This window comes from Lepidochelys kempii, chromosome 7 (assembly GCF_965140265.1).
Source record: "Lepidochelys kempii isolate rLepKem1 chromosome 7, rLepKem1.hap2, whole genome shotgun sequence".
Classification (NCBI taxonomy): domain Eukaryota; kingdom Metazoa; phylum Chordata; order Testudines; family Cheloniidae; genus Lepidochelys; species Lepidochelys kempii.
In genome coordinates this window covers 18008481-18036303 of record NC_133262.1, presented here as the reverse complement: position 1 = coordinate 18036303, position 27823 = coordinate 18008481, and the positions used below count along the sequence as shown (strand labels likewise).

The window sequence follows — 27823 nt, the reverse complement described above, 5'->3', positions numbered from 1 at the left end:
AGATGTCAAAAATTATAACATTCATAAACCAGTTGGAGAACACTTCAATCTCTCTGGTCACGCAATTACAGACATGAAGGTCGCTATCTTAAAACAAAGAAACTTCAAATCCAGACTCCAGCGAGAAACTGCTGAATTGGAATTCATTTGCAAATTGGATACTATTAATTTAGGCTTAAATAGAGACTGGGAGTGGCTAAGTCATTATGCAAGGTAGCCTATTTCCCCTTGTTTTTTCCTACCCCCCTCGCGCCCCAGACGTTCTGGTTAAACTTGGATTTATGCTGGAAATGGACCACCTTGATTATCATACACATTGTAAGGAGAGTGGTCAGTTTGGATGAGCTATTGCCAGCAGGAGAGTGAGTTTGTGTGTGTATGGGGATGGGGGGTGAGAAAACCTGGATTTGTGCTGGAAATGGCCCACCTTGATTTTCATACACATTGTAAGGAGAGTAGTCACTTTGGATAAGCTATTACCAGCAGGAGAGTGAATTTGTGTGTGTGGTTTTTGGAAAAAAGGGGGGGGGTGAGAAAACCTGAATTTGTGCTGGAAATGGCCCACCTTGATTATCATACACATTGTAAAGAGAGTGGTCGCTTTGGATGGGCTATTACGAGCAGTAGAGTGAGTTTGTGTGTGTGTGTGGGGGGGGGGGGGGCGGAGGGTGAGAAAACCTGGATTTGTGCTGGAAATGGCCCAACTTGATTATCATACACATTGTAAGGAGAGTGATCACTTTAGATAAACTATTACCAGCAGGAGAGTGGGGTGGGAGAAGGTATTGTTTCATGGTCTCTGTGTGTATATGTCTTCTGCAGTTTCCACAGTATGCATCCGATGAAGTGAGCTGTAGCTCACGAAAGCTTATGCTCAAATAAATTGGTTAGTCGCTAAGGTGCCACAAGTACTCCTTTTCTTTTTCCTGTATAAATGAGATCAGAATCTGGGACTCAGTCTTGAAATCTTTCCATCAGGTGGGGTATGCAATAGGCTGCTTACTAACAATTTTGCCAAGCAAATAATCCCACCGCAGGGAGTTTACCATTTTAGAGTCTGAACTGTTATGCCAAAGTGTTAATAAAATGCATGTAATGACTTAAATATATGTGTGACCCAAGCATGCCAACTGGCAGATGGCTTAGGGGTACATATGGGTACAGGGATCCCCTGATTAGATAACGTCCATGCTGAAAGCCTGTGTCACACTGGTCCTCATAGTCATTATGAGATGTACGTATGGAAAACGTGTGAGGAGTTATGTGTATATGCTGAAAATTACGTTCTCTAGGCCTTGCAGTTAAAGGCAGGTTACATAAAGTTAGCATGCCTTGCAACAAACTTCTCCAGACAGAAGGTGTGAGGTGGACCACAGTGAATCTCACAACAGAAGTCTATTAGCACACTGAGACAAATGCTAATGAAGAGCTTGTGGAAGCTTTAGAAGGAGATTAACAGGAAGAGGTGAACAACAGAGGGAGACTGGAACCCTATTTTCAGATGATCATGAAAGGTCTGGTCTGGTCTATGTAGGTAAGATGAACCCTCAGGCATCCTTCAGTCTGTGAGGACAAGCTGCCAGTAGGTTTGATTTTATGAAAGGGGGATCTCAGCCAACTGGGCTGAAAATGCTGGGGAAAAGGACTTTTTAAGCTCTCTTGTATGAGACAGGGAACTATCTTATCAGTGTAGTTGTATCTGTGTTGGTCCCAGGATATTAGAGAGGACCTCCTGAGTTCCCTTCCAACCCTGATATTCTATAATTCTATGAGGCAAGGTGGGTGAGTTAATATCTTTTATTGGACCAACTTCTGTTGGTGAGAGAGACAAGCTTGTTTGGTGATTTAAGTTTAGGGTCTAGAAAGTGTATTTTGATTTTGTTGGATATGTAACCATTTGTTTCCAATATTCTTACTTCCTATTATTTGAATCTCTGTCCTTTGATAATAAACTTTATTCTTGTTTTCACTATGAACATATCTGGCCGCTGCGTGTTATGTGGAGTGGTGATTCCGAGCTGAATCTTACAAGCATTGGGAGCAGCACCTCAGCGAGTTCTGAGAGTGTTCAGTGGAACAGGGACTGGACACTCCAAAGGGACGCTTGGAGGACTCAGGGGTTAGAGAGCTCCTATCACTAACCTGTACAGAGAGAGCAAGGTCTGCAGAGGCTTGGCATGTAGCGCTTGTGTCGTCAGAGGTTAAGGGCCTTGCAACCTAGGGTACCCCAGGGCAGTATCACAGTAAGTATGCAATATGAAACACTTCATACGTAGAGGGCCTTGCCCCAGGGACACCATACTGTAACAGCATCCAGATGGTCGCTAAGGGATGTGGAGTAAGCCTTTTCCTGCGTATGGGGTTAGTAGAGAAGCTGTCTCCACATAAATCTGTAGCGGTTCTTTTCTGTTGCAGAGCAGCTGCGCTAAAGCAGGGTTAATGTCCAGACCCTCCAATATACCCCATACAGGCCAGAGCTAGGCGTTTCCAAGGTAACAAATTCAGGGGCCCAGATAGGAAAAAGGAAGATAGGGCTTGTCTGGACTACAGTTTTAGAAATACACATTTTTATTCTAATCTAGACAAGCCCAGTGGGCTGAAGCAGTCAGTGACCAAGAGATCTAGGCCCTTTTCCTGCCCTGTTGAAGTCAGTGGGAGTCTTTACATTGGGCACAGGATCAAGCCCTTAGAGATCAACTTTTTAAATAGCTGGCCCTGGCTGATTAAAAGTAGGGGGATGGCGTGTTGAAACCCTACAGGAATGTATGTGATCCTGTACTTTCAGATTTAGTACAGACACTGCAACTTCCTTCAACTGTGAGGCCTTTTGGGAGCTAAACACCAGCACAGGAAGTGTCATTTCTTGAGCAAACAGCAGTCAGTGTCTTTCAACAACAATGGAGCAAGAGCTGCAGATCGGGTGAGCTTAAGAAATAAGAATGTATTTTTGTGAAGGAGAGGCACAAACATTCTGCCGTTGGAATAATCATGGAATTGTACAGCCACTGCATGCGGTTTTAATACAGTAATGCAGAGAGAGGGAGGCTGCAGATTAAGAGAGCTATGAAACTGCGGGGTTTTTTTTTAATCCAAACAAAAATAAAAATGTGGGGAGAATTTGTAGAAACGTCTCAGTTGGCTTTTAAATGTTAACTGTAATGTTTATAAAATGAAACAGTTTCCTTTCAGTTTATGCTGTTGCTAAGTCAGAGGGAGTTTTTCATCCGACTCTGGAAAGTTCCAGTGAATGCCAGTTAGTATTCTCAGTGTTGCCTTTTGTATGTTGTGTAAAGATGTCTTCATCCCATGATATGTATTTGAGTCAGTTATAGTTTGTTTCCATCAAAAACTCCTAGTTTTTGCTGCCCAGGATAAATACAATCCTTCCTGAGTGAGGCACGATAGACGCTTTCCCAAGACTAGGGGCAATTCAGTATATTCAACGAAGGTGAATGGCCATATTTTCAGATGTGGTTGCAGTGGATATATCTTTAAAATCCCACATTTTATCGTTGTAGCAATCTGCCCTGGTTTGAAAATGTAGTCCTATATGAAACTCACCAAAACAATGTAATTCACAGGTAAAGATTGCAGTACAGTTACACACCTAAAAACTGCATGTAATAATGTTACTACGGTGTTTAGAGTATTTATTATAGAATAACACAGTATTTTTCCTCCAGAAGGATGCTTAAGCATGATTTGAAGACTCTCAATTATTTTTTCAAAATGCAGCTTGGAATTGGACAACACTTCTTAAAGTAGGGCTATCCCTATGCCCCTTCCATCTCTTGAACAGTGCTGTGCTTGGGAGATTAATTTAGATGTGCAACTGCCAATACTAATAATAACAGGAGGCGTACATTTATCCTTTGAAGCACAATGGGCCAGATCCTCACTTGGTGCAAATAAGTATCTCCACTGAAACCTATGCTGATTTACACCAGTTGATAATCTGGGCTAACATTGCAAGTGTTTCCCTTGACAATGATGTATGCTGGGAGGGGGGCGGGGTTGTCGGTCTGTTTTCAGAACAGGTTAAATTGTCTCTCTGAGATCTCTTCCAGCTAACTGGAATAAGGTTTCTGTTGACGTCTTTCCCCCCCTTATTTTAAGCTCCGCACCCCTCTGTATTACATGCTTCTGCCTGGGATGTGATGAGAGGCTATTTTTGCAATGTTTCTAGTCCAGCTGAGAGCAGGAAGTACCAGAAATGCTAGGAAAATTCCTGCAGGACATTTTCAGAGATTCAGATAAACACATCATTCGTTTAACAACACACGGTTATCTCTAACTCCGTTGACTCCTGGGCAGTGACTCAGAGATCACACCGGTGTAAATGAGATAAAAATTTGTCCTGCCAGGACTGTTAGTTATAGCAATAATATTACCCTTACAGCCCATTTTGGACTCTTCCCCTTTTTATTTTTAACCTTATTTGGATTTCCTTTTTAGAATCAGACATCTGGCATGATTCTAAACAGGTACCAAGAGCAAATTATCCAATGTCTATAAAAAACCTCAGACAGTTGACCTTTTTCAAATCAGCAAATTATCCAATGTCTATAAAAAAAACTCAGACACGTTGACCTTTTTCAAATCAGTAGTTTTTTAATGCTGTTTTTATGGTATGTTATTTCCTTAGGTGTTCTTGTTGAGGTTTTTTATGGAGATTGTTAGAGAAATGCTTAAGAAATGAAATAAAGAATAATTATCTAGGGTGAGCTACTTATGACAACATTATAGACTTTGGTTTACAAAGTGTCTGTAAGTTCTGCTTCAAGCATCTAGCAAAGTTTCTTTAAAATTTACAACACAGACTCAAGTATATGTTTAATACATCATATTATACCTGCATTGTTAAATACAAATAGTAAAGGGAAAATCTTAGGTGGCTGGTGATAAAGGTTTCTACACTCTGGGAATCAAGATTAAAAAATATCAGCTTATCAGTGGTAGAGTGGTCTACAAAAGGAAGAAAGGGGCACCATGCATTAAAACAAGATGTCTAAATAGCTTAATGTATTGTAAAGGTTGCCTTAGTGTACCCTGCCCTTCTCTGTATATTGTCCCTTTTGAACTGTAGCTCAATACAGTTTGAAGGTTTTTGGCTGACGTAGAGACAGACCGAAACTTTGGATTACTTAAATGCTGGAAAATTCATGATCCACCTCTGGACATTGTGTCTCAGCCACATTTGTAGTTCTTTCAAAAAGTTCCAGGCTGATGACACTAAAGTCATTTATTTATTTTCCGACCAGATACAATTTGATCACTGGCACTGCAAACATCCTCACTGTGCCCCTAAGCCCTGGCCTGGAGGGACCACCTCTAGGTGTATGAGAGTTGTTCATTCTTCATTGCCACTCAGTCCTTGTCTTCTCTGCTAGGCACATTGATTGTGATGATTTTTTTATGTGATGTGGACACCTGACTTCTTAGAACTGAACCGAGACACCAAAATCATCTTTACCAACTACAGATCATCAGCAGTCACCTGATGTCTGTCACTTGTGGCCTAGACTCCAAGGCAAGGAGACTGTAAAACTGCTTTATCAGGCAACTGGTGATGACCCCGGAATGGGGGAATCTTTGGCTTGCGAGGTCGGTGTATAGACAGTTCTGTGCCATTCTATCCCATTGCCCCACAGCATTGAGGGCATGCCAGGGATAGGAGAAGCCTAAACTAGAGAGTGCTGTGTTCCATCCATCCACTCATTGTACAGTGTATTGTGCAACCAGTTAAGTTAGTATGGAAAATCCAGTGATTAAGGGCTTGAAAACAGAACTGGCTTCTGATGAATGATTAGTGACAGTTTTGTGGTGAGATTGCTAGCAGGAGAAAAAAATGTAAATAGCACTTGCAATGGTAATCAAAGTTAAGAAACATTTTAAGGAGGTGAAGCTGGTTTCTGTTTACTTTTATATTAAGAGAAAACCTAACTCTGTTTCCATGAACATTCCAGACAACCACAAATCTAATTCACGAAGGTGTTTGCAAAAGGGGTGCAAATACTTTCACATTGGTTTAAAAATGCAATGGACTATTCACAGGGCTTTTTTTTTTTTCTTTGCCACATTCTCACAACTCAAAGTAGCACACCCAACAAGCACAGCAGAGCATAGGCAATGGCAGAATGAGTTTCTCCTAAATTGCACTGCCAATGTGTCTCAACCTTCATTCTGCTGGGGCCTCCTCTAGGGGTGAGCGGATAATAAATACCACTAATCCTACGTCATAATGAATCATGACCTTGCTGTGCATCCCCTTCTCCTAGCAAAGGGCTCGTTTCATTATATTCTTTGTTTGCATTCTTCCAAACAGAAATGAAAGCCATCTGGATTATGGAAGTGAATGTCTCCTTTCTCCCTCTGTTGCACAAGGTATGGACAATGGTATTTGTAAATTAGCAGCTGTTTACCTGAGATAAGATCTAAACTACTGAGCAGGCCGTTTTCAAGCAGGATTGGCCAGGAGCTAAACACCCACAATCCTTAGTTTTGTTTGTTGTCTTGTCTAAAAAATGAGGGAAACAAAAGAAAAGACCATTGTCCCACCTTGTTGACTTCAATACCAACAACACTGGGCTTCAAATAACTTACGCAATAACTAACAATTCAAATAGCCCATGCTTTGATTTTTGTATGTATCTTTGGAAGCATTCTTAATGACATCATACTGGTATGTCAGAAAAGAATAACCCAAGCGCATAACAGTTCATAGTATATGAAGATACTAATATATTGCAAATTCTTAGGGCTTTGATTCTCCCCTTAATGATAAATGCTGTGTACCTGAAGGAAGGTTTGAGGCTCTCTTCTGAGAGATGCATAAAGCACATGATGGTCAGTGCTTTTCTTTTGCAGTCAGGCATGCTGATCATCACGATTGCAGCTCACATTGTGAAACGCCACATGGTTATGCTTGTTCCCCTCGAAAAAGCCCCCTGTCCTTTACCATGCATGAGCTGCACTTTCAAAGAAGGTAGAGTCATATTCAAATATTTACCCATTCTTTGACGACGTGAAAATCAGTTTTACAACAGCAACAACAGATCCAGTTATACTAACAAAAGAAACAACAGACCTCGTTATATTATCTAGCACAGTCGGCTCAACTCATTTGGAGTCACAATAGGCTAGGAGTCTTCACCATACAGCAGAGGGTGCAAGATAGAGACAGCTGTCACATATACAGTACACTAGGTAAGTGAGAAAAGCAAAAATTCATGCGTTCCATTCTCTTATTTCAGTTATTTATTTTGGGCCAAATTCTGCACTGAATTACACACTGCACAACTCCACTGACATCAGGAAGGTTTCATGGGGCTATAATCAGTGCAAACAGGACTCTTAGTTAACTTACAGTTTGTGAGTAAATTTAATGCTTCTGAAAGTGAGCGACTAATAGCACCAGACGGAGGCAGGCCTGTTTTTTTTGTTTTTTTTTTTTGGAGTGAAACAGCAATGTTATTATACTTAAAAATGAAGACTAAAAGACCCAGAACATTTCGGGCTGGTTTCTCACCCTACCAGTTGAATTTGCGGTTATTGTCAAGCTCCATTGGAAAGCAGTTATTCAAGGGCTTAGTCAGAAAAGAATCAAAGTATTATTTGTATTAGGAGAGGGCCCAGGGCTCCTGGTCAGGGATAGGCACCCTACTCATTGTACTAGGCACTGTCTGCACTGGGGCAGCATGCACAGTGTTGAATCACAGAGGATTTGCATTCGTGTCAGTTCTTGCAGATGCTCCCAGATTGAAGTGGGGGCCGGGGGCTCCCAGAGCACCACCGGCAATTGTCTCAACAGGCGATTCAGGCCTGCCCAAGATTACAGCTGTGATGCTATCACTTCTTGTTGGAGGCCCGGTAGGCAAACCAGAAGAGAGCAACAAGGTTTCCAAACAACACCTGAAACTGCACCGGGACATAATTGACATTAATGAACTGGACTGGGGTCCATACTTTCCAGTTCATTTTGAGTGCTACCCAGTAACCACTCTTTATCTTCTCAGCATGTTACAAGGCAGATGCTTTGGGACCTTCTCCCACACAGCCCTGCCGATGCACCTTAGGTCCTTAGCTTGCAGCATTCCTACTAGTCCAGTCCGGAAGCTATCTTGAGGAGAGGCTATTAAACTGTGCTAAATGGTGTGGTGATTTTGCGATGATCTTACACTAATGTGGATGAGGGCAGGTAAATACAATTCTGTCCATTTTTACAAATGAGGAGACTGAGGCACGGAGGAGTTAAGGGGTTTTCCCAAGGGCACATGGAAAAAAAACCTGCTGCAAAGAATAAAATCTGGATGTTCACAGTCATGTTCCTTAAAGACAAAATGGCCTTTCCTTCTCTAGCATTGTGGCTAATAGTAACAATAAGTGCACATGAAGGAATATCTGAAGGTGGGTTAAAGCTGGCCAATAGTAAAGGGTAACAAAACCAATAATATGCCAGGCATGTGCTGCAGATACTGTACAAACTGAATGCTTCCTTTAAATGTATGAGTATTGAATATATAGCACACTGCCTGCATATTTATGAGAACAATATTGCCACGTTTCTGACCTGCAGTAACACAAAAGTTCCCATTAGAGGAGGAAGAGTCCTGTGGCATTTGGTGTTGCTCATTGCCACACCTTCCTGAATCCAAAGAACAAACTTGATGTCTGCATCTTGAACTCAGAAACATGGCAGAGATGTTTCTGAAACAAATTAACAGTGATTGTTCTTTATTCTCTTTGACTTTGCTCTTTGAGTCAATTTATTATGAATTCAATGAGCAGGTTTGTTTGCTACTGAAAATAGGTTAATTTAGCTAATGACTTTATAAACTCTCTGGGTTGTTAAACACTTTTGGCTGGGCAGATCTGCCAGAGTGGATTCCTATGAAAGATTATTGCCTTCCTCCCTTGGCTACTAGAGAGATAGATTAGTTAGAAAGACAGTTCCAGCACTGCCTTTTGCCTCATTTTGCTTGATCACATTCACTGCTTTTAGATTCCCACCCTCGAGTCTTTACCACCAGAATGCACATTCTTACCTGTGGCCACCATCTAACACTTCAAAGACTGACTAGAAGGGAATGCTTGAATAATATGTTTTTATATGGTCCAGAAAGGGGAGATCTTATAATTCAATGACCAACCCTGTTATTTTTGCAATATGGCTGATCTCCATTAACTTAAAAGTCAGGAATTTTGAGACTGCCCCTTAACCCACATTTTCTGCATCATCACAATACCACGGCCATCTACTTCTGTGGCATTTTTTAGGCAGTTCACATGGGTATCCTAGTTCATGGGATCTATGGTTAATGCACCAAAGGAGGACTAGTCAAGCCAAAGATTCAATTCTGGAGTGGTAACTAATTCAAATATGGACTAATCATTTTGCAGAAACACATGATTCTTGATGACCCATGAGTACCATAGTGGTAGGACAAACTGATTGGGAACGTGCAGTATACTGATCTGAAAACATCACACTATTGTTGTGAAGACATCACTTCCCATCCAGGTCTAATCAATACAGCACATTTCTTGGAACCTTCTGCTGAAGGTTTCCCATCATTATTTCAAACTGGCATTAATGACTTCATATGTTGTCTTCTCTTGATGTTTTTATTGTATTGTTAATGACTGTTTCCTTGCAAAGCATTTGCACTTGTATGTACTTTTAGATCCCTACCAGAATTCACTTCTCTTAAACTCATATGTTGCAGATGCCCCTGCTCCTTATTCCTCGCCCCATGAAGGACCCTCTACGCCCCGCTTGGAGCTGATGGACACGGCTACTGAAGATGAAGGGGAAGATTCAGGAGACTGCGGTTGGTACAATCTTCCACATGTAGATTAGGGTTGTTTGTCCAGGGTAATGTCTGTCGCTTTAAAATAACCACCTGTTGCAGATAGTGTTAAAGAAATCAAGGAACAGGTCTTTATTGTGCTAGGCCCTGTAGAGAGAGACAGTAAAAAGAGAGCCAAAAATCTAGGTTATGATACAATACTACAGGTGAATGAGACTAATAAAAGACACAGGAGGATGAGGTGACAGTGTAAAGCCAGCAAGCTATATTATAAGAAGCAGAGTTCTGAACTCATCATCTGCATCTTTCTAAACTAGTGGAAAACTGAACTGTGGCAACCGCAAGTTACTAGATGCGAGCAACTCTTCTTGCTGCTATTTCACTGTAGGAAACAAAGGTTTATCTCCCCGAGCTGATCAGCTGCCTGAAGGAGAGCACAATGATTCCATTCCATTTCAGACAGAGTGGAGGTAAGACGCCTTTTAGATGCTGTTTCCAGTGTAGGAGCGCAAACCCTTTTTGAACTCATATTTACATTATTGTCTATGGAAGATGGAGGAATTACAGTGTAAAATTCATAGCCAGAATGTCCATGTTTTATTGATGTACTTACCTAGATAAGTTGATGCTGGATACCATCTATCATATTGCTTGGATGCTGATTGCTGTTATCTAAGTTTGGACCTGATTCTAATCCCACTGAAGTCTATGGGAGCTTAGTCCATTAAGTACCTTCGACTAGCAGCTAACAGAATTGTTCTTTGCTGGTCTTTTCCTACAGCCTTGTGCACATTGCTTTAAAACAGCAGCATTATGAAGAGAAACATCTTCTAAAACAGAACAATGTATTTTCACCTTACCTTGGAAAAGAAAATTAGAACATAAGAACAGCCATACTGGGTCAAACCAAAGGTCCACCTAGCCCAGAGAAAGAGCATAGAGAAAAGAGGTGACACTGAACCAGAATCTTGGGTCCAAGCCTTGCATCAGAGTAACAGCTTGAACTAATCTCAATGCTCTATTGAATTCAAACACTGATTCTGAACATTTGGGAATTTGGCTCTGAGTCTGATCCGAACTGAATTTTTTACAACCCCAATGTTCAGGAGTTTTTGGATTCAGGGATTTGATCTGGACCTTTCCTGACCTTTATTTGCCATCAGAAATGTCAGCCTACTGTCAAATTAGTCCAGACTTTACAAACAACTGTAAACTAGTGTGATGGCCACAATTCTCATAAGTAACTTGTGAGTTAGAGCACCCCAAATTTTGGGTGCTCAACAAGATATTTTAAAGCAACTTGATTTTTCAGAGGGGCTCAGCACCCTCAGAAATCAGACCCTTTTCAAATGTGTCTTTAGCGAGGCACCTAAAAGTGAAACATGCCATATTGCTAGCCACTTAAGAAAATGGTGGCTGATGGTTTTACATTTTTTCCTCACTGTATACCTCAGGAAGTAAAGTGGGTTGTCCAGTTTTTACCAAAACATTTCTTTTTCTTTCCTTTTCCAGCATTCTCTCTATTTCTGAGCATGTAGCCAGAGAAGCCTTGGTACAGTACACAGCCAATAAGTGCTGCTATCGGATTGCCCCTGCAAAACGTATGGTGGTCCAGAACCTGACTCCGCTCAACACATTCAGAGTAAGTACATATAGTATTGAAAAGAGCTGACCAAATTTAGCATTGCATGGCAGGCTTAGTTGATAGGCTTATTCCTATACCAACTGCAATGATCTACGGTTTCAGACAGACACCCGTCACAGCTGTTACGGGAAGGTCGGCAAGATATTCACAACGAAATCTGAAATCTCAAAAATTCAGCTTTTGTCATGTTACCAATTTGAAAGTGGTCCCATTTCATAATCCCCCCTCTCCACATACATACACACTAAAATTGCATTGGCCATTTTCAGCTAAGATAGGCTCATTAAATTTTTCTTTGCTCCAAAATGTGGTGCTTTCTAGGGAGACTCTGTGTGTGTGTGTGTGTGTGTGTGTGAGAATCTAAAGTACATCCCAGAGAAGAGAATTTTTCCCTAAATGTAAAGTTGGTCAGAAAAGTTCTCGATCTCATAGATTTCTCCACTGTGGACTGGAAGACGTGAGTGTTCCCCTCAGTATTGTGGTTAGGCAGCAGCAAAGAAAACAAATACTGAAGTGATTTATGCTAGTGCAGTGACCCTCCCAAGATGCGTCTTCACCAAGTTTCACCAATGACTTTTAGCAATGTAGCACTGATCACTCCCACCTACCCTTATGCTAGCATGTCTCTGTGATATCAAGACTGCTTATGCCTCAGCCAGACACAGCATTCTCCAGGCTATTATCAGGAACGGCTCTAAGCACCAGCAAAGCAAGCACATGCTTGGGGTGGCACATTTCCAGCGGCGGCATTCCGGCCTTCCTTTTCTTTTCGGGGCAGGTGCGCTCTCAGAGCTGCGCCACTTAGATGGGGCGAGGGCGCCACGCCTCCGGCCGCAGTGGGAAGCAGAAGCTCCAGCCCTGGGATGCTGAGCTGCCAGGGCCCAGCTGCTACCTGGGGAGGAGAGGGCGAGTCCTGCCAGGAAGCGGGGGCTGCCCCACTTCACGTGCGCACTGGCTGCTGCGCTGCCTTGTGCCACCCCATATATTGGGGCTTCTCTGCGCAGCCGGGCAGGGGAGGGGGGAAAGTCCCTGCAGGCGCTGGGAGAAGGTGACTTCACTCCCTCCGCTTCCAGCGCTGCCTGCGAGCCCCAGCCCCACCTGAGCTTGGGGCGGCAAAAAACCTAGAGCCGGCCCTGGCTATTATTCCCCTGTGCAATCATTTAGTAATTTAACTATTTTATTGCTCTGTCTGGCTCTTGCTCTTGAAATCAGAACAGCTCTTATTACTCCAACGCAGGAACCAATTCTACTCTCCTTGAAGTCAATAGAGGTTGTGCCATTGGTTTTAATGGGAGCAGGATTAAGCCCAGAATTGCTTCATCTCCTAGCAGAGACTAAGCAGCAGCTTTATATTAAAGTTGACTTTTGTTTGGTCTTATCAGTATCATCTGCAAACCTTCACTGAAACCAGAGAAACATTCCCGGTCAGCGAGCCTTATAATGGTAAGCAAATCAGCGCTCTTACCTAGCAGAGTGAACACTGTAGAATGCACTGTGGCAGGGGATGACTATCTCAGTGGACGTACGGACTTAACGAATGACCACATGCGCCTTAACTACACAGACTAGCAGAATCATAAGGGGTGATATTTTCAGAAATGGCTACTGATTCTGAATGCCTCAATTTTGGAATCCAACATGAGGTCTCCTAGGGCCTGATTTCAGAGGCACGGAGAACCGGATTGAGTACTAAGCCTTTCACCTGTTTAGGTGGTGAGTTTAAATCCAGCCCAAATTGGTGGAGACCAAAAGGTTTAAAAATTGTAATTTATTGTTCAAACTTTCTTTGCCAATCACCTTTTGTGACATTTGTTTTCTCTTTGGCTTTTGGACAGTGAAACAAGGCGAATCTGCTTAGACTAGTGCTCCTGCAGTAACTCAGTGATGATGTGTTTGGCATCCCATTCTGGCATTTTAGTCCAATTTCCGCCTCCATCCTGCTCTCCCTGAATTAAAAACCATTGGAAAATATTTCTGTTCATGTAATGTTTTGTAACAGAGAGGGAGAGAGAAGCGAAGAGGTAGATGAAGGAAGATCAGATAAACGTGCCAGGTGAAGAACGGGAAGAGAGGAAAGGAAAAGTATAGAGAGGAGAAAGAGGGAGAGGAAGTGGGGAAGAAACAGAGGTAGGAGAAGACGAGAGTGGAAGAAGAGATATTAGATGGGGTGGGATCTGAGTTACTACAGAAAATTCTTTCCTGGGTATCTGGCTGGTGAATCTTGCCCATATGCTCAGGGTTTAGCTGATCGCCATATTTGGGGTCGGGAAGGAATTTTCCTCCAGGGCAGATTGGAAGAGGCCCTGGAGTTTTTTCGCCTTCCTCTGTAGCATGGGGCATGGATCACTTGCTGGAGGATTCTCTGCTCCTTGAAGTCTTTAAACCACGATTTGAGGACTTCAATAGCTCAGACATAGGTGAGAGGTTTTTCGCAGGAATGGGTGGGTGAGATTCTGTGGTCTGCGTTGTGCAGGAGGTTGGACTAGATGATCATAATGGTTCCTTCTGACCTTAGTATCTATGAATCTACAAGAGAGATGGAGGAGAGTGGAAGGTGAAGAGGTGAGGAAAAAGTGAGGAACATTGGAAGTGGAAGGTGAATGTTATCATAGGGGCTAGCTAAGTCAAAGCTAACTTCCTGGCAGTCCATTATGTGGCCTCTAATATTTTTTGTTCTTCTAAGTTGGTTTGCTCTGGGCCTGATCCAAAGCCCAGTAAATGAATGGGAGTATTTACATTGACTTCAGTGGGCTGTGAATCAGGCCCTGGGGTTATTCACACAAGCTAAATTTAAGCTGGGGTAATAGATTCGTTTAGAACCTTTCCCACCGTGTACTGTAATTGTCTTTTATAATTTAAAAAAAAAAGTCCAGCTCAGGAAACAGCATGTTCCTTTGCTTCAATTTCCACTGACAGATGCAGGTTTGTTAACATAACAGAAGTTGCTCACTGGAGTCATAGTTCCTGATATACAATTAACTTCCCCATTAGCTCAAGCACAGTGAGGCCAGTTTACTTTGACCTCAGAGTAAAATGGATTGTAACATCTTCCTGCCTTTGGAGAGAAAAGGGGGGAGAGGGGAAAGGACTGTTTAGAGACCAGGGGTATGGGTGCAGTGTACAAAGGGAAAGAGAAGAGATTTGAATACACTAAGGTTATACAACCTTATATGGTTACAAATATAAGCTTTCTGGGGACATTTTCTCATCTAATTAAAACAGGTTGGCCTCTGTAAAGGGCTGGGTCAGGAGGGGAAAGTCCAAGGAGCTTCCCTCCATCCCCCTGAAAAAAGGGCAAGCGACAATTGCAGGAAAATGATTCCAAATGGGATGAAGCCAGGCACCGCTCCAGCCTTGGAGAACAAGCTACTGGAGGAGAAGGGAAGAGTGGCAACGTGTTTAAAGAGGGCACAGCTTCCATGTTCCTTCTGAGCACCGGAGACCCGAGTGGTTCCCTCTGGGGTGCAGTGACGCTGGTGTGTTTTGGACTTGAATGTAGCACAGATTAGCAGAGCCCTAATGTCCTTCCCAGATGATGGATTCAGTAGTTTTTCTTGAATGTGTTAGTGAGTCTCAGCCCAGTGAACAGAGGCTGGCATCAGAGGAACCAGTCAGTATTAATTGGCACCTCTCACCCCTAGGAAGGATCCCTGTGGAAATGGGCTGGGGCTGTAATGGATAAGATCTGAACTGCCACTGTCTAAAATGGATAACCTGCTTCCGTCAGTTTCCTCCACTGCCATCAACCTGTCACCTTCGACTAGCACTGAAATGCACATGTGAAAGGAGGTGCCTGTGTTTGTCCGTTCCATGCTAACCTCCCGTTCTTCCTAATGCACCACTGTCTTTTCTGACTGATCTTTAGTCTTTTGCTCCAGGTGGATTTGTGGACTCTTCTGATGTTGCACCAGCACCTGCCCCATGGGAAATAGAAGTGGATGCACCTCCTCTGTTTACGGATTGTGAAATGCACATTCCAGTGCCGCACACGTATTCAGTACAGGTAACCCCCCCCCAAACATTCCAGCTGTTAAAGGATCATTAATTGGGTGACAGGAGTGCCCCATTTGAAATCAGGTCCCTATTGTGCTAGGTACTGTACATACACATGTTAAGCGACTGTCCTGACAATCTAACTAGACAAGACAGACAAAGGGTGGGAGAAGGAAAATATTTTTATCCTATTGTACAGATGGGCAACCAAGGCACAAAAAGAGGTTAAGCAATTTGCCTATGATACCACAGGAAGTCTGTGGCAGAGCCAGGACTGAGACCAGGTTTTTTAAATCCCACTTCAGTGCCTTAGTACCTACCCTAATAGAAAATATTTCTAATCCTAAATCCAGCAGCATGTAACTCAAAGTCTGCTCTTCTTCAAGGGACTGATACTACTCTCATTGAAATCAATGGCAAAACTCCCATTGGCTTCAATGGAGCAGGATCCTTGTCCCAAGGCAACATGTTATCTCAAATTCAGAAGGCTTGATTACATCCTGATTTTAAAATCACTGTGCCATCATATTTCAGTTCTATGGTTTTGGTTAAATATCTAGCACATATACCTATTTTGACACAATTATTTTTACTAATTGCAATAGCTCTTCTGGGGTATAATTATATTTTTTGCTTCTTCCTCTCCTGATTTAGGATAAGAAAAGATAACTCAGGTTTCTGGCAGGTAGTATTGTTTTTGCTGCTTTAAATAATGAGATATTATTTGTATTAGCTTCAGATAAAGGATTGACCCTTGTTTTTGGCAAGGAGTTGATTTTACTGCTCCAGATAGTCTGAAGTGTGCATTTCAAGTGGGCAGGCTGCCATGAAAAAGGATTTGTATCCACCCAACAAAACAAAGCGAGACTATTTCTGGAGTAAAACAAACAAAACCAGACAGAAAAGCCAACCCAACTGGTTTTGTGTGTGAACTCAGTAACCTAGGTAAGAAAATATATATCCTGCTTCCTGATGTTTCCACTAGGAAGGGGACAGAAGACCTCTGAGCATGTATTGCAATGTAGGGATGACAATGAAACCAGTCTTTTTATACTTTCTGCTCCCTGTGATATGATCATTTAATTTCACAATGGAATCCCTGTCTGCACTAGTAATTTTAGGTTTCTTTGCCAATGGATTTCAAGCAAGGCTCTCCTTACCTACAGGTGTAATAGAGAGAGAGGATGAGGTTTAGGTGAGAATGATGGCTCTTTGGGGTTAAAAAGTAATTGCCCATGGGCTCTAATGCCAGAAGCCTCAAGCTGCTGTATTTCTCTTTCAACCCACTGCTCTGTTACTTATACCTTATTTGCTTTGCTTTCAGGATTGTCCTAATTGCCAAGGACGTGGTAAGAATCAGTGCCACTCGTGTAGTGGATCTGGAAAGGTATGTTATAATGCAACTATGGCAAGTTCTCTTTCATGTGTCACCATTTCCTGTGCACTACAATTCTACAGGGAAGGAAGAAAACACTCACACTTCCCTTCGAAAATACTTGGAAAACTATATAAAAACCACTTGGCCCAAACTTTTCTCTTTCTGAGCTCTTGACAAGCAAATTACATCAAGTCATCTGAGAACAATAGTCACTAGTAGGAACTGGTCCCACCTATGTGTCTGTTGGTCATTCAATTCACATTCTTTCTTCCAAATAGATGGAACAGATAAAGTTAGGTCTTTAATAAATACTGAGGGAACATATGTCTTCAGCTTTCAAAAAGGGGGCAGCTGTTCCCAGTCTTTGACAAAGCTCTCAAAGAGAAATGACAAAGTAAGGAAGGAGATGTAAATGGTTGTGTGACAGCTAAAGAATTGAAGGTTACGGGCCTGATCCAAAGATCATTGATGTCACTGGGAATCTTTCTATCAGTGGGAGTTGACCATGGCCCTTTGTTATTTGAGAAGAACTTGATTGCAATTTATATTGACAAACAAGTCTGACCTTTCTTTGAACCTAGGGCTTTCCATTAATAAAGGAGTGATTTAATCTAACCTGTTTTAAGTGAACACTGAAGGGAATGACAAAACTTGGGAGGTTTAACAGAAATGACATCCTAATCAAGTTGGAGCAGATTTGTACCCAGAACATTTGGGAAGGTTTCAAGACAGAAGATTAACTGCTAAGAGTGGCTTCTTATACTAGTTTCACTGTGTATTGTCTGCCCAGATATAATGAAAGGGGGAAACAGAAATGCCAATATCACAGTTGGTGAGTGACCAGAGTAGAGAATAAGATGACATTAGAAGGCACCCTTATGCCTGTACACTACTATGATAGAATCATAGAATCATAGAAGATTAGGATTGGAAGAGACCTCAGGAGATCATCTAGTCCAATCCCCTGCTCAAAACAGGACCAACTCCAACTAAATCATCCCAGCCAGGGCTTTGTCAAGCCAGGCCTTAAAAACTATAAGGGTGGAAATTCCACCACCTCTCCAGGCAACCCACTCCAGTACTTCACCACTCTCCTAGTGAAATAGTTTTTCCTAATATCCAACCTAGACCTCTCCCACTGCAACTTGAAACCATTGCTTCTTGTTCTGTCACCTGCCACCACTGAGAACAGCCTAGGTCCATCTTCTTTGGAACCCCCCCTTCAGATAGTTGAAGGCTGCTACCAAATCCCCCCACACTCTTCTTTTCTGCAGACTAAATAAGCCCAGTTCCCTGAGCCTCTCCTCATAAATCATGTTCCCCAGCCCCCTAATAATTTTTGTTGCCCTTCACTGGACTCTCTCCAGTTTGTCCACCTCCTTTCTGTAGTGGGGGCCCCAAAACTGGATGCAATACTCCAGACGTGCCCTGAGCAGTGCCGAATAAAGGGCAATAATCACTTCCCTCGATCTGCTGGCAATGAAACTACTAATGTAGCCCAATATGCTGTTAGCCTTCTTGGCAACAAGGGCACACTGTTGACTCATATCCAGCTTCTCGTCCACTGTAATTCTCAGGTCCTGTTCCGCAGAACTGCTGCTAAGCCAGTCAGTCCCCAGCCGGTAGCGGTGCATGGGATTCTTCCATCCTAAGTGCAGGACTCTGTACTTGTCCTTGTTGAACTTCATCATATTTCTTTTGGCTCAATCCTCCAATTTTTCTAGGTCACTCTGCACCCTATCTCTACCCTCCAGTGTATCTACCTCTCCCTGCAGCTTAGTGTCATCCGCAGACTTGCTGAGGGTGCAATCCATCCCATCATCCAGCTCATTAATGATGCTGAGATTTTGGTAGCAGTTAATAAAGAGATCCTCAACTGAGGTTCTTCCTTTGTAAATATCATCTCAGTATTTAACCAAGCACAAAAAGAAGGGCTGCCCATCTGTAGCCACTACAGTTGTCAATATTAATCCTTTAGCACAAGTCCCCTCAAAAGTTTTCCCAGGCTCTCCTATACAAATTTAGGATGAGAAGTTTGTAAAAAAAATTGAATAGAACTTCCGTTCTGTGGTATATAGCTGTCACAGTCGTTGCTGGCAGGGAGTTGTCCTTCTCCAATAGCTAAACCATTGTCACTGTCAGAAACATGCAGGGTTTTTATCGGAGGAGCTGGTTGGATGACTCAGGGAACAAATAATAGGATGCTGAGCTTTTCATCACTTTGTTCTGGCCTGGTTCATTTGTAACCAGAATTCATTGTGATACGATGGCTGTTCACATCTGATCTAGCGCCAGCTGCCTGGCAGTTTCATCAAAGAGGCTAAAGGACTGCTTAGGAATGGTGACTCCGTAACTGCTCACTCTCATAGGTCAGTCAATGTGAGTAATATGGCAGTGCTTCTGCGAATGCGGTGCCTGTAAATAAAGGACATGAATCTCCAGAGGACGCAAATTATAGGAGAAAAACAGGTCCTGCAGGTGGTAAGGGCTACTTTTATGAGTATCAGCTAGACTAGATAACTGCCTGAGCATGGACCTTTATCAATAACAAGGAAGGAAGAACAGGTATTGCTGGAATCTCTTGCCTTTAATTTGTAGTCCTAATTCTGGAATCTGCAGGTGCTACTCAATAATGTTCAGGTGAGCATTGCAAAATTTGAAACTGAACAGACTCTACTGCCATCTTCAGGCACAGAAAACGCGTTATGAAAAGTTTCTTTCTAAAATATCAGCTAGTACAGACTATAGAGTAGATCCAAGGATGTGCCTACCTCATTTTAACAGTAATATTAATGGAATGATGTCACCTACATAAGCAGCAGTATTAAGTTGTCTGCAATTAAATACTCCGCTGGATATGGAATCCTTACTTGGAAGACTCTGCATTAGGGGATAAATTCATTCCTGTATAGAAATCCAGCATGAGGCCTATGCATTACTTTAATTCCATTTAAACCCTCAAACCTAGGATTTAAGTGGGAATAGCACGGTGCCTGGACCTTGTGTGCGTTCTTTACACAGGGATGAATTTCATCGTAGGTGCCTTTGCCGCATGATTTCTGCATTTCTAATGCACCTTCTAGGCATGGGATGAAATAAGTTCACTTAGGTTACCCCGTTCTGAACTCTAGATACTTGTGTGTACTTTTGTTGTTGAGAATGTGGACTTGACAAAATGAAAAGTGAGAAGATCAAAATCTTGTCAGAGAAAAAAATATTATTTTCTTTTCTTTTCACCTTTTTAAATGTAGAGAAGATGTACAGCTTGTAATGGGACTGGCTGGCAAGACACATCCAATCAGAGTTGTTTATTTTGCTCAGGTTCAGGAAAGAGACGGTAAGAAAAAGCTAAAATATGAGATGGCAATTTGTATTTCTTTCACAGTTTTTGTTTACCAGACATCACTTCCAATCCAGGTCTACACATCCCTCAGCTGCTTCCCACAGCCCCCATTGGCCTGGAGGGGCCGGTAAACAAACCGGCTTGGCCCACCAGGGGATTTACCCTGGCAGGCCGCGTGCCAAAGGTTGCTGATCCCTGCCTTACCATTTAAAAAGTCAAGTCAGACAACTGTTTTTCCCACTCCTTGGTGCTATATTAGAACACACCCATGCAGACTGGTGTTGTCTGATTAATGAACCCATTGAAATTAGACAGCCGACTGAACCTATCCAATTTCTGGGTGAAAATGAGAGTGCTATAAAGGATGAGGAATCAGGACTTCGCTTCACATAAAGCAGGCTTGTGTGTGTAAAGTGAGTGCATAAATGTTATATTTCTTCCACAGTTGCTCAAACTGTCATGGAGGTGGTTGGCAGAAATGCATTCGTTGCTCTGGAAAAGGCCTCTTGCTATATCATTCTGAACTTACAATCACTTGGTAAGTTGAAATCAAATGAACACAGGGATTTGTTGTTAGACAGGAGAGTATATACAGTTGTTGGCCATTCTCAAGCATGCTGATGTTACTGAGACATAACATTCAGCCAGATCCTCAACTGGTGTAAATGAGGGTAGATCTGCTGAGGTCATTCCTGTTAAATGCTGTGCCATGGTTAGGAGTACTGACTTCAATGGAACCATGCTGATTTACACCTGCCAGTTACGTGGCCCAACATTTTAAACATTCAAACATGAGATCAGTGCTCCTAGTGACATTTAACAGAAGTGTTAACGAAATCCTTAGAAATTGATATTTTACATGTAGATTTGAAAGAAAGAGTGGCATTGAAATCCAGCTTTCACCTCTAGGAAGTATAATTTTGTAAATTTCAGAAATCACTTGATTATATAATTTTAGTTAAGCAGAATGAGAAATGACATTATCACCGTCCATGCTGAATGCATCTGGCACACAAATATTCAGAGACCTGGAGTGTTCAACTAGATTATTGGAACTTTTGGATCAAATAGAAAACCACGGTCCCGAGCATTAGTGCCCATTAAAACTCCCTCGTATGGTAGGCTAGAGCACCTTAGCTCAATGCTCAGACAGAATTCTGAGCAAACTACTTTTCACCTCATTAACATTTTCTTGTAAAGGGGCTGATTCTTATTTACACTATGATCCCTTTACCTTGCTCTAGCATTACATGTACACTCACTTGACACTGCCACTAAGGTGTAAAGGAACTTTCGTGTAAATGAGAGTCAGACCCATCATCTTTCCTTTAAATTCTGATCTGTTTAATGTTGCTGTGCCTTACTTGAAGGGTGCCTCTCATACTCCAAAAGTGGTTGAATTTCAGTCATGGAAGAAGCCATCTCTATATATCTTAGGCCAAACGGAAGCCCTCACTGTTTGTAGCTTGCACAGTGGCACACATTAATCAATGCAAGGGCAGAATTAAGGTAGACCTGGGACTGGCTGTGGCCCTGGAAATCTATTCTCACATAGTTTATTCAGGCCAAGGAAAGCAGTAACCTGCAGGGGGTGGTAAGGTCTGAGACATATGCACTAACACATGTGAACCACATAACCAAAGCCCAACCCCAGAATTCCTTCTAGCTACAAAGGCTTGAACTTGACAGATTTGGGGGGAGATAAGAGCAGAGTACAAAAGTTACCCCTAATGGTTCCCCTCCCAGCTGTGGCTTTTCCGCCATAATCCTGTGTACTTCCCAAGGCGTGATTTTGTCCCAGGGCTTGTAAAACATGTTGAACACTATGGGGTTTTGTTGTATAAAGCTAATCATAGCAATCCTAACTTTTAAGGAAGAGAAATAGAAATCAACATGCTCCCCCCTTTTTCCCAACAGGAAGAACAGCGTTGCTGAATATGTTGTTGACAAGAATTTTGGGTTTCCTATTTATCACCTGCAGGAAGTCACTGGGAAGGAAATATTTAGTGATGAAAATCAAGTGGTAAATAATGATGCTATTGTGTTAAAATTCTTTTATCTGGAATCCACTGAAACTGCAGAGCACACTGCCATGTTTATGAACTAGCTCTCTAAGTACCAAGTAATTTTAAAGGGACAAAGAAGTAAAATTAATAGCCATACATTTTATGATAAATGTATAATTTTTATAGGAGTGTTTGCGTATTTGTAAAAAAATGTCACAGCAGTTTTCCAATGACAGTACAACACAGTAGCAGCCATTGCTATATCATCATGGGCAACATGTTACAGTCCAGTTAAACACTGGTGACAGCTATCAATACTTGTGGATGAGCAATAAAAGAGACAGGCCTGAACCAGAACCCTGGATCTGAACTACTAGGAATTTGGGGAAAGTTTGCATCCATAGAGGGACTTTGCATCTCGGTCCCATTTTTTGTCACAGCACAAGACAGGGAAAGGAGTTCTCCAGAGTGGTTATTGGTGCTCCCACAGCTTCAGGGAGGTGTGCAGAAGCCAGTATGGTGGCTTTGTGCCATCTGAGAATCTCACTATCCTGCAATCATCCTCCTGTGCTGATTTAGCCAGCTGCAGGTCTGCTTTGTGCTGGGGATGTGAGGTGCTGCAGGACAGTCGGATCTGTATTTAAAATTAGATTAAAACTGATTTATCCCTTGAAGCACTGACATTTTGCCAGCTGCCAGTCAAATTCATGCTTAAGAGGGCGTCTGCACTGTACATGCGGACCGTGCAGTGGGCTAAAATTAAAATATACCCAAGGGACTACAGTTCTTTACTAATGATCCTTAACATGATAAAACTGCATTTTGGAGGGTGTATAAATATGTCCTTCATAACTCTGTCTTTATTTTCACAGGTGTATCCTCTAGTGAATTTCCCTGAGCCGACCATTGATAGGGGTTCAGAATCATGCATTGCGCAACACCAAATGCAGTTTGCCTCCCATAGTCGTATATTGAGACAGGTAGGTAACATCCACCAAACAGGTGTGAGCTCATTGCCCCAATACATGGGAGGCGGCGGGGGAGGATATTAGCCTGCTAATCTCCAGCATATGTAATATACAATTGTAAACTGGTGAAACAACACAGAAAAATCACACAAGGTCAGCCAGTCAATTCCCTTACTCAAGGAGAACTGTGCACTGCAATTACAGAAAACTCCCCCAAAACATCAGCATGCAAAATATTCCCCCAGTCTGAGGAATCTTAACTTAGATCTACAGCCCCACATTCAGAGACCAGCCTTCAGCCAGCCATTCTTTCCCTTCTTGTTCCTGGAGGCACAGCAGCTGTTTCACCGCATCTCTCTGCAGCACCTATGTGAGCCCAAGTTGCTACTAACTTACCATCTGCCAGGGAGGTTGTATCTTGTCACGTTTACCAGATCTCTGTTGCATGATTCTGATCTGACTTTCACTGGGAGTAAATCGATCAAAATCAATGAAGATCCATCATGTAAAATCAGTGTAAACGATGTAGTCAGTCCCCAAGATTTTTTTATAAAAGGAGAGTCAGACGGGGGGACAGTAAGTTTGAACAGCTTGTTTCACAGCCACTTGGGGAGGGAATAATTTAAGTCATATAAACCTGTACAATGAAGTCCACTATCTCTAGATATCCTGGTGTGCAAGAAAGATGTAAAAATGTTGCCATCAAAGGACACTTGGGAAAGAAACTGAAACCATTCCAAGAATTCATCATCACCATAGCAATTCTGAGATGAGTGAAACACTAGGCTTAGATAGGCTACACCAGTGCTGGTTCCTGAGATCTTCTATGGGCTTAGGATCAGGCTCTTTAAACCAAATAAAAGCCAGGTTGTGATCCACTTGCTCACGCTGAGTAGTATTTTACCCGGGAAGTGAAAGGGGCTATTTGTGAGTAAGGTGCACCTCAACATAAGCCAGGCCAACAGGATCTGACTCCCAACCTCTGCCCTTTGGATTATTATCAGATATAACCATATATTTCCTTTGTCTTTTCCAGAAACAAACCATTGAGCTGATTCCACTTACCAAGGTGGAATATGAATGGAGAGGAAAAGTCTATTCCTTCTATGTCTTTGGAAATGAGAATAAAGTGTATACAGAGGACTACCCAGCAAAGTGCTGCTGTTCAGTCATGTGATTCGCAGATAGGTCCTAAGTTCTGCTAAGAAACACACCATTGGGCACCACAGAAGATCTGGAATTATTTATTCTCCTTAAAGTGAGCAACTTCTTCCTTTCCAACTTTCACTGGAGAGCAGATCTAAAGATCTTTCATTCCCATCATCATCGCAGAGGGTGGTGGGTGTCTCTTTATCAGTGCAATAACGATTCATGCAGGTCATACAGTACTTAAATGAAACAGCAGAACACCTCTCTAGTGCACCCCTCGCCATTCGCTCTATAGTTATGGAGATGAATGAATCGTGATAATGAAGATTGAAACATTGCTAACATATTGTATGACAGAGATTTGAATTCAAAGCTTTTGGTTTTGGTCTCCATAGCTTTGCATTGAGATATTTAGCTTGCTAAATGTATCCTTTAAATTCCTGTGTGTGGAATGCATATTCTAAATGATGGAAATGTAAGCAGCTTCAGGTAGCTTTCTTACAGAGTTTGAAATGAAGGAATGTGATCTGTAATTTTCCAAATACACTATTACTCTGCAATAGCTCTCAGGGTCAGGAGCAACAGGTGTGTGTTCCATCCCCTGATAAGGATCTTCACAAGAAAGTGTGGGATGAGATTGGTTCAGAGAGGGATAGGTAGTGATGTTAGCACATGTCCATGTGTAACCTACACAAGGGGAATGTGAGTCTTTGTCTCCCTCATTGTGACTGAGCTACACAATAGCCACGAGTCTGCTTTGAACTGCAGGAGTTACTCCTCTAGATCAACTGATAGCATCTCATGCTTTCAGCTCCGTAGGACTTGCGCTCAAATCACACTGTCAGCACAAGCAGGGTCAATTACAGAAGGATCTCAGGAGGCTCCTTACTAGGGTGGTCTGTTAAAAAATTAATATTTAGGACAGACCCTTACACTGCGAGACCCAGAAGATTTCTGTTGGCCATCTGTTTACGTAGCTGGCCTATATACATAGGAGGGAGCTCTTCACAGCAGGGAACATGAACTCCTCCATGTCTTGAACGGCACCAAGCATGCAACAGACAGTTTAATTAAGAAAATAAACACTGGAGCTGAGCTTTCTCACTTGAGGATGATGACTGCTCCTCCACCCCGGGGCTGTTCTAAATGAGTGGTGGAAAGAGAGCAACACTCTCTTCAAGCACTTCACAGATTGGTTATATTCAGACCTTTCTCCCTTGCCTTCATATTTTATAGTAGATGTTACCTCCAAGCAGCCAATGTGGTTGCTGGCTATTTCCTGCTGAGGTGCAAATCATATAGTTACTGTTGTCATTGCCTGCATTGTTGTCATTGACCGAGGTGTATAGCAAAGTAACTCCAGTCCCTGGACTGACTGCACCTTTTGGTAAGTGACATCAGACTCAGGCCCTCGAGCAGCACAACAAGTGATTTGTCTTTGAAACCAACTCATGTGTGTAGTTAAATGCCATCCTTTTCAGACCCAAGATCTTTGTCATAGACTATGTCAGGGTAGACAGAGAAAGAGGGGCGGGGAGTAGGAAATGTGTTGAGTGGATAAATGCCAACACTAAAGGCCACCAGATTAGTAACTATGATAGCACTCCAAAGCCATTGTAGTCTATGTTGTTGTGTAACTGGGTACAGTTACTAGCGCAAGCTAACTGACACAAGCAATTATAATATGCAGTGTTGTTGTAGCTGTGTTGATCCCAAGATACTATAGGACAAGGTGGGTGAGGTCATATCTTTTTGTCCCAGACCTGAAGAAGAGCTCTGTGTAAACTTGAAAGCTTGTCTCTCTCACTGACAGAAGCTGGGCCAATAAATGATATGACCTCACCACCTGGTCTTTACAAGGAATTATACCACTGTCAAAACAAGGGTCGAACATTTAGCCAAATGATTATAGCCCTTGTAGCAGGACAAGTATGGAAAGATGTAAGGGAGAGCTCATTGCAAGGTTAGGTTTGGACACAAATTATTCTCTCTGCTTTGGGTATTGTTGCAGGGGATTCAGATTTATCCCAAATTGACACCAACTTGGCAAAAGGCTCAAGCTGCACATTTCTTCCATGCAGTAAACTCAAAACAAAACCGGAGAGTATAAATCATACAGCAGAGCTCCTTTCCCTGGTCAGCATAAGCCTCTCGTATCTCCCTCCACTGACAGTAGCACCTTTCTTTTAAGATCTTGAGCCTAAACAGGCCCAGCAGTATCTAAATGACTCCAGCTTATAGTACCTCTCTGAGCTACCCTCGAACACGGGCTGGAATTAAACTTCAACACCCCAGACCAGTCTGGTTTGGCAGGATCTTCTCCTAGTGACACCACTGGGGTGGGGTATGCCTTTGGACTCGGGAAGGGGGCAACATGAAACAGTAAACTGGTCAATATTTTCCTATCAAACTGGTTTTTGACAGAAAATTGGGTTTTTGACAAACTAATATTTTGCAGAGAGTGTTTGTTTTCCATGGAAATTTTTGTTTTTCGCTAAAATATTTTGGTCAAAACCCAAAAGGTTTTGGCCAAAAATGGGAGCTATAGTGTTTCATAGCAAGTGATAGTTTGCATCTCATGTCCTCTTTCTACATGCTAGCATTCCCAGCAGGACTACATCTCCCATAATACATCATAGTCTCCCCTACCAATAAGGGGACACCTGTGTAACATGGAATCCCTGGCAATAGTGCACTGTGGGAGATGGTGTCCAGCTGCAGAACCTGGTACGCAGTGGGGAATGGGGACACAAAGAGCAAAGTACAAATCCAACTCCCATTTTCAGCCAAAACTCGATAATTTCCATGGAAAATGTAGATGGACATGGACATTTTCTCATTTTCATCTAAAATTTAAGTGGGGAAAAAATTTCAGACCACCTCTACCTCACAGCCCTAATGTAAGCAATGGCAAAATATTACTGATTATGTGATTTGCTTAGCATTGGAAAGACTAGACACTACATTTTAAATGGCTGAACACCCAAACTCTGTAAGGAATAAAACACATGTGGGAAATATCTGGCAGAGGTTCTTTCCTTTCTGATGTGAAATATTTATCTAAGCATTTGTGCCATATCCATCACCATTCCTGCCAAACCCAAACATTCAAAATTCATGAGTCCCCCCCACATAAAGAAATTAAAATAAATAAATAATGTTGAGCTTTTTTATTTGCCTTCAGGTTTTTTAACCTTTCGGGGGCACCTGGGTCATGTTTCCAGACTTTTCTTTGCAACCATCAGGGGCGGAAATTTTCATAAAAAAATAAAGAAAGAAAGAAGAAGGCTGAGAATTGCACCTAAGTGCGTGTCTCCAGGAGCTGGGGCTTTATGTAAAACAAAATCTCCCCACTATATTTTCCACTGTATGCGCCTGATGAAGTGAGCTGTAGCTCATGAAAGCTTATGCTCTAATAAATTTGTTAGTTTCTAAGGTGCCACAAATACTCCTTGTCTTTTTACGGATACAGACTAACACGGCTGCTACTCTGAAACCTGTCAAATATGACAAGACTCAATAAAATCCAAGT

General features: G+C 42.3%; 1 protein-coding gene across 3 annotated transcripts; it reads left to right on the top strand.

The window, feature by feature from the left end:
* The first annotated feature begins 888 nt into the window (after window positions 1-888).
* Window positions 889-27823, top strand: LOC140914110 (protein SSUH2 homolog). 3 transcript variants are annotated; one of them, XR_012159771.1, is made up of 15 exons: window positions 889-2243; window positions 2786-2920; window positions 6326-6384; window positions 9726-9830; window positions 10198-10279; window positions 11322-11451; window positions 12837-12897; window positions 15333-15457; window positions 16772-16834; window positions 20077-20162; window positions 20614-20706; window positions 22086-22191; window positions 23047-23154; window positions 24179-24400; window positions 27476-27823. XR_012159771.1 is itself a non-coding variant. In XM_073351204.1 (14 exons), the coding sequence occupies exons 2-14, from the start codon at window positions 2898-2900 to the stop codon at window positions 24317-24319; spliced, it is 1182 nt and encodes a 393-aa protein (XP_073207305.1). In that variant the 5' UTR covers window positions 889-2243; window positions 2786-2897; the 3' UTR covers window positions 24320-27823. The 3 variants fall into 3 exon arrangements, 2 of the variants coding, with proteins under 2 accessions (XP_073207305.1, XP_073207306.1); XM_073351204.1 differs by having other exon boundaries at window positions 24179-27823; XM_073351205.1 differs by lacking the exon at window positions 889-2243 and having other exon boundaries at window positions 2608-2920; window positions 24179-27823.

Coding starts and splice junctions, on each gene's coding strand:
- LOC140914110 (XM_073351204.1), top strand. CDS start 2,898: ATGGAGCAAGAGCTGCAGATCGG. Junction 9,831..10,197: donor GGAAGATTCAGGAGACTGCG/GTTGGTACAATC, acceptor ATTTCACTGTAG/GAAACAAAGGTTTATCTCCC. Junction 10,280..11,321: donor CCATTTCAGACAGAGTGGAG/GTAAGACGCCTT, acceptor TTCCTTTTCCAG/CATTCTCTCTATTTCTGAGC.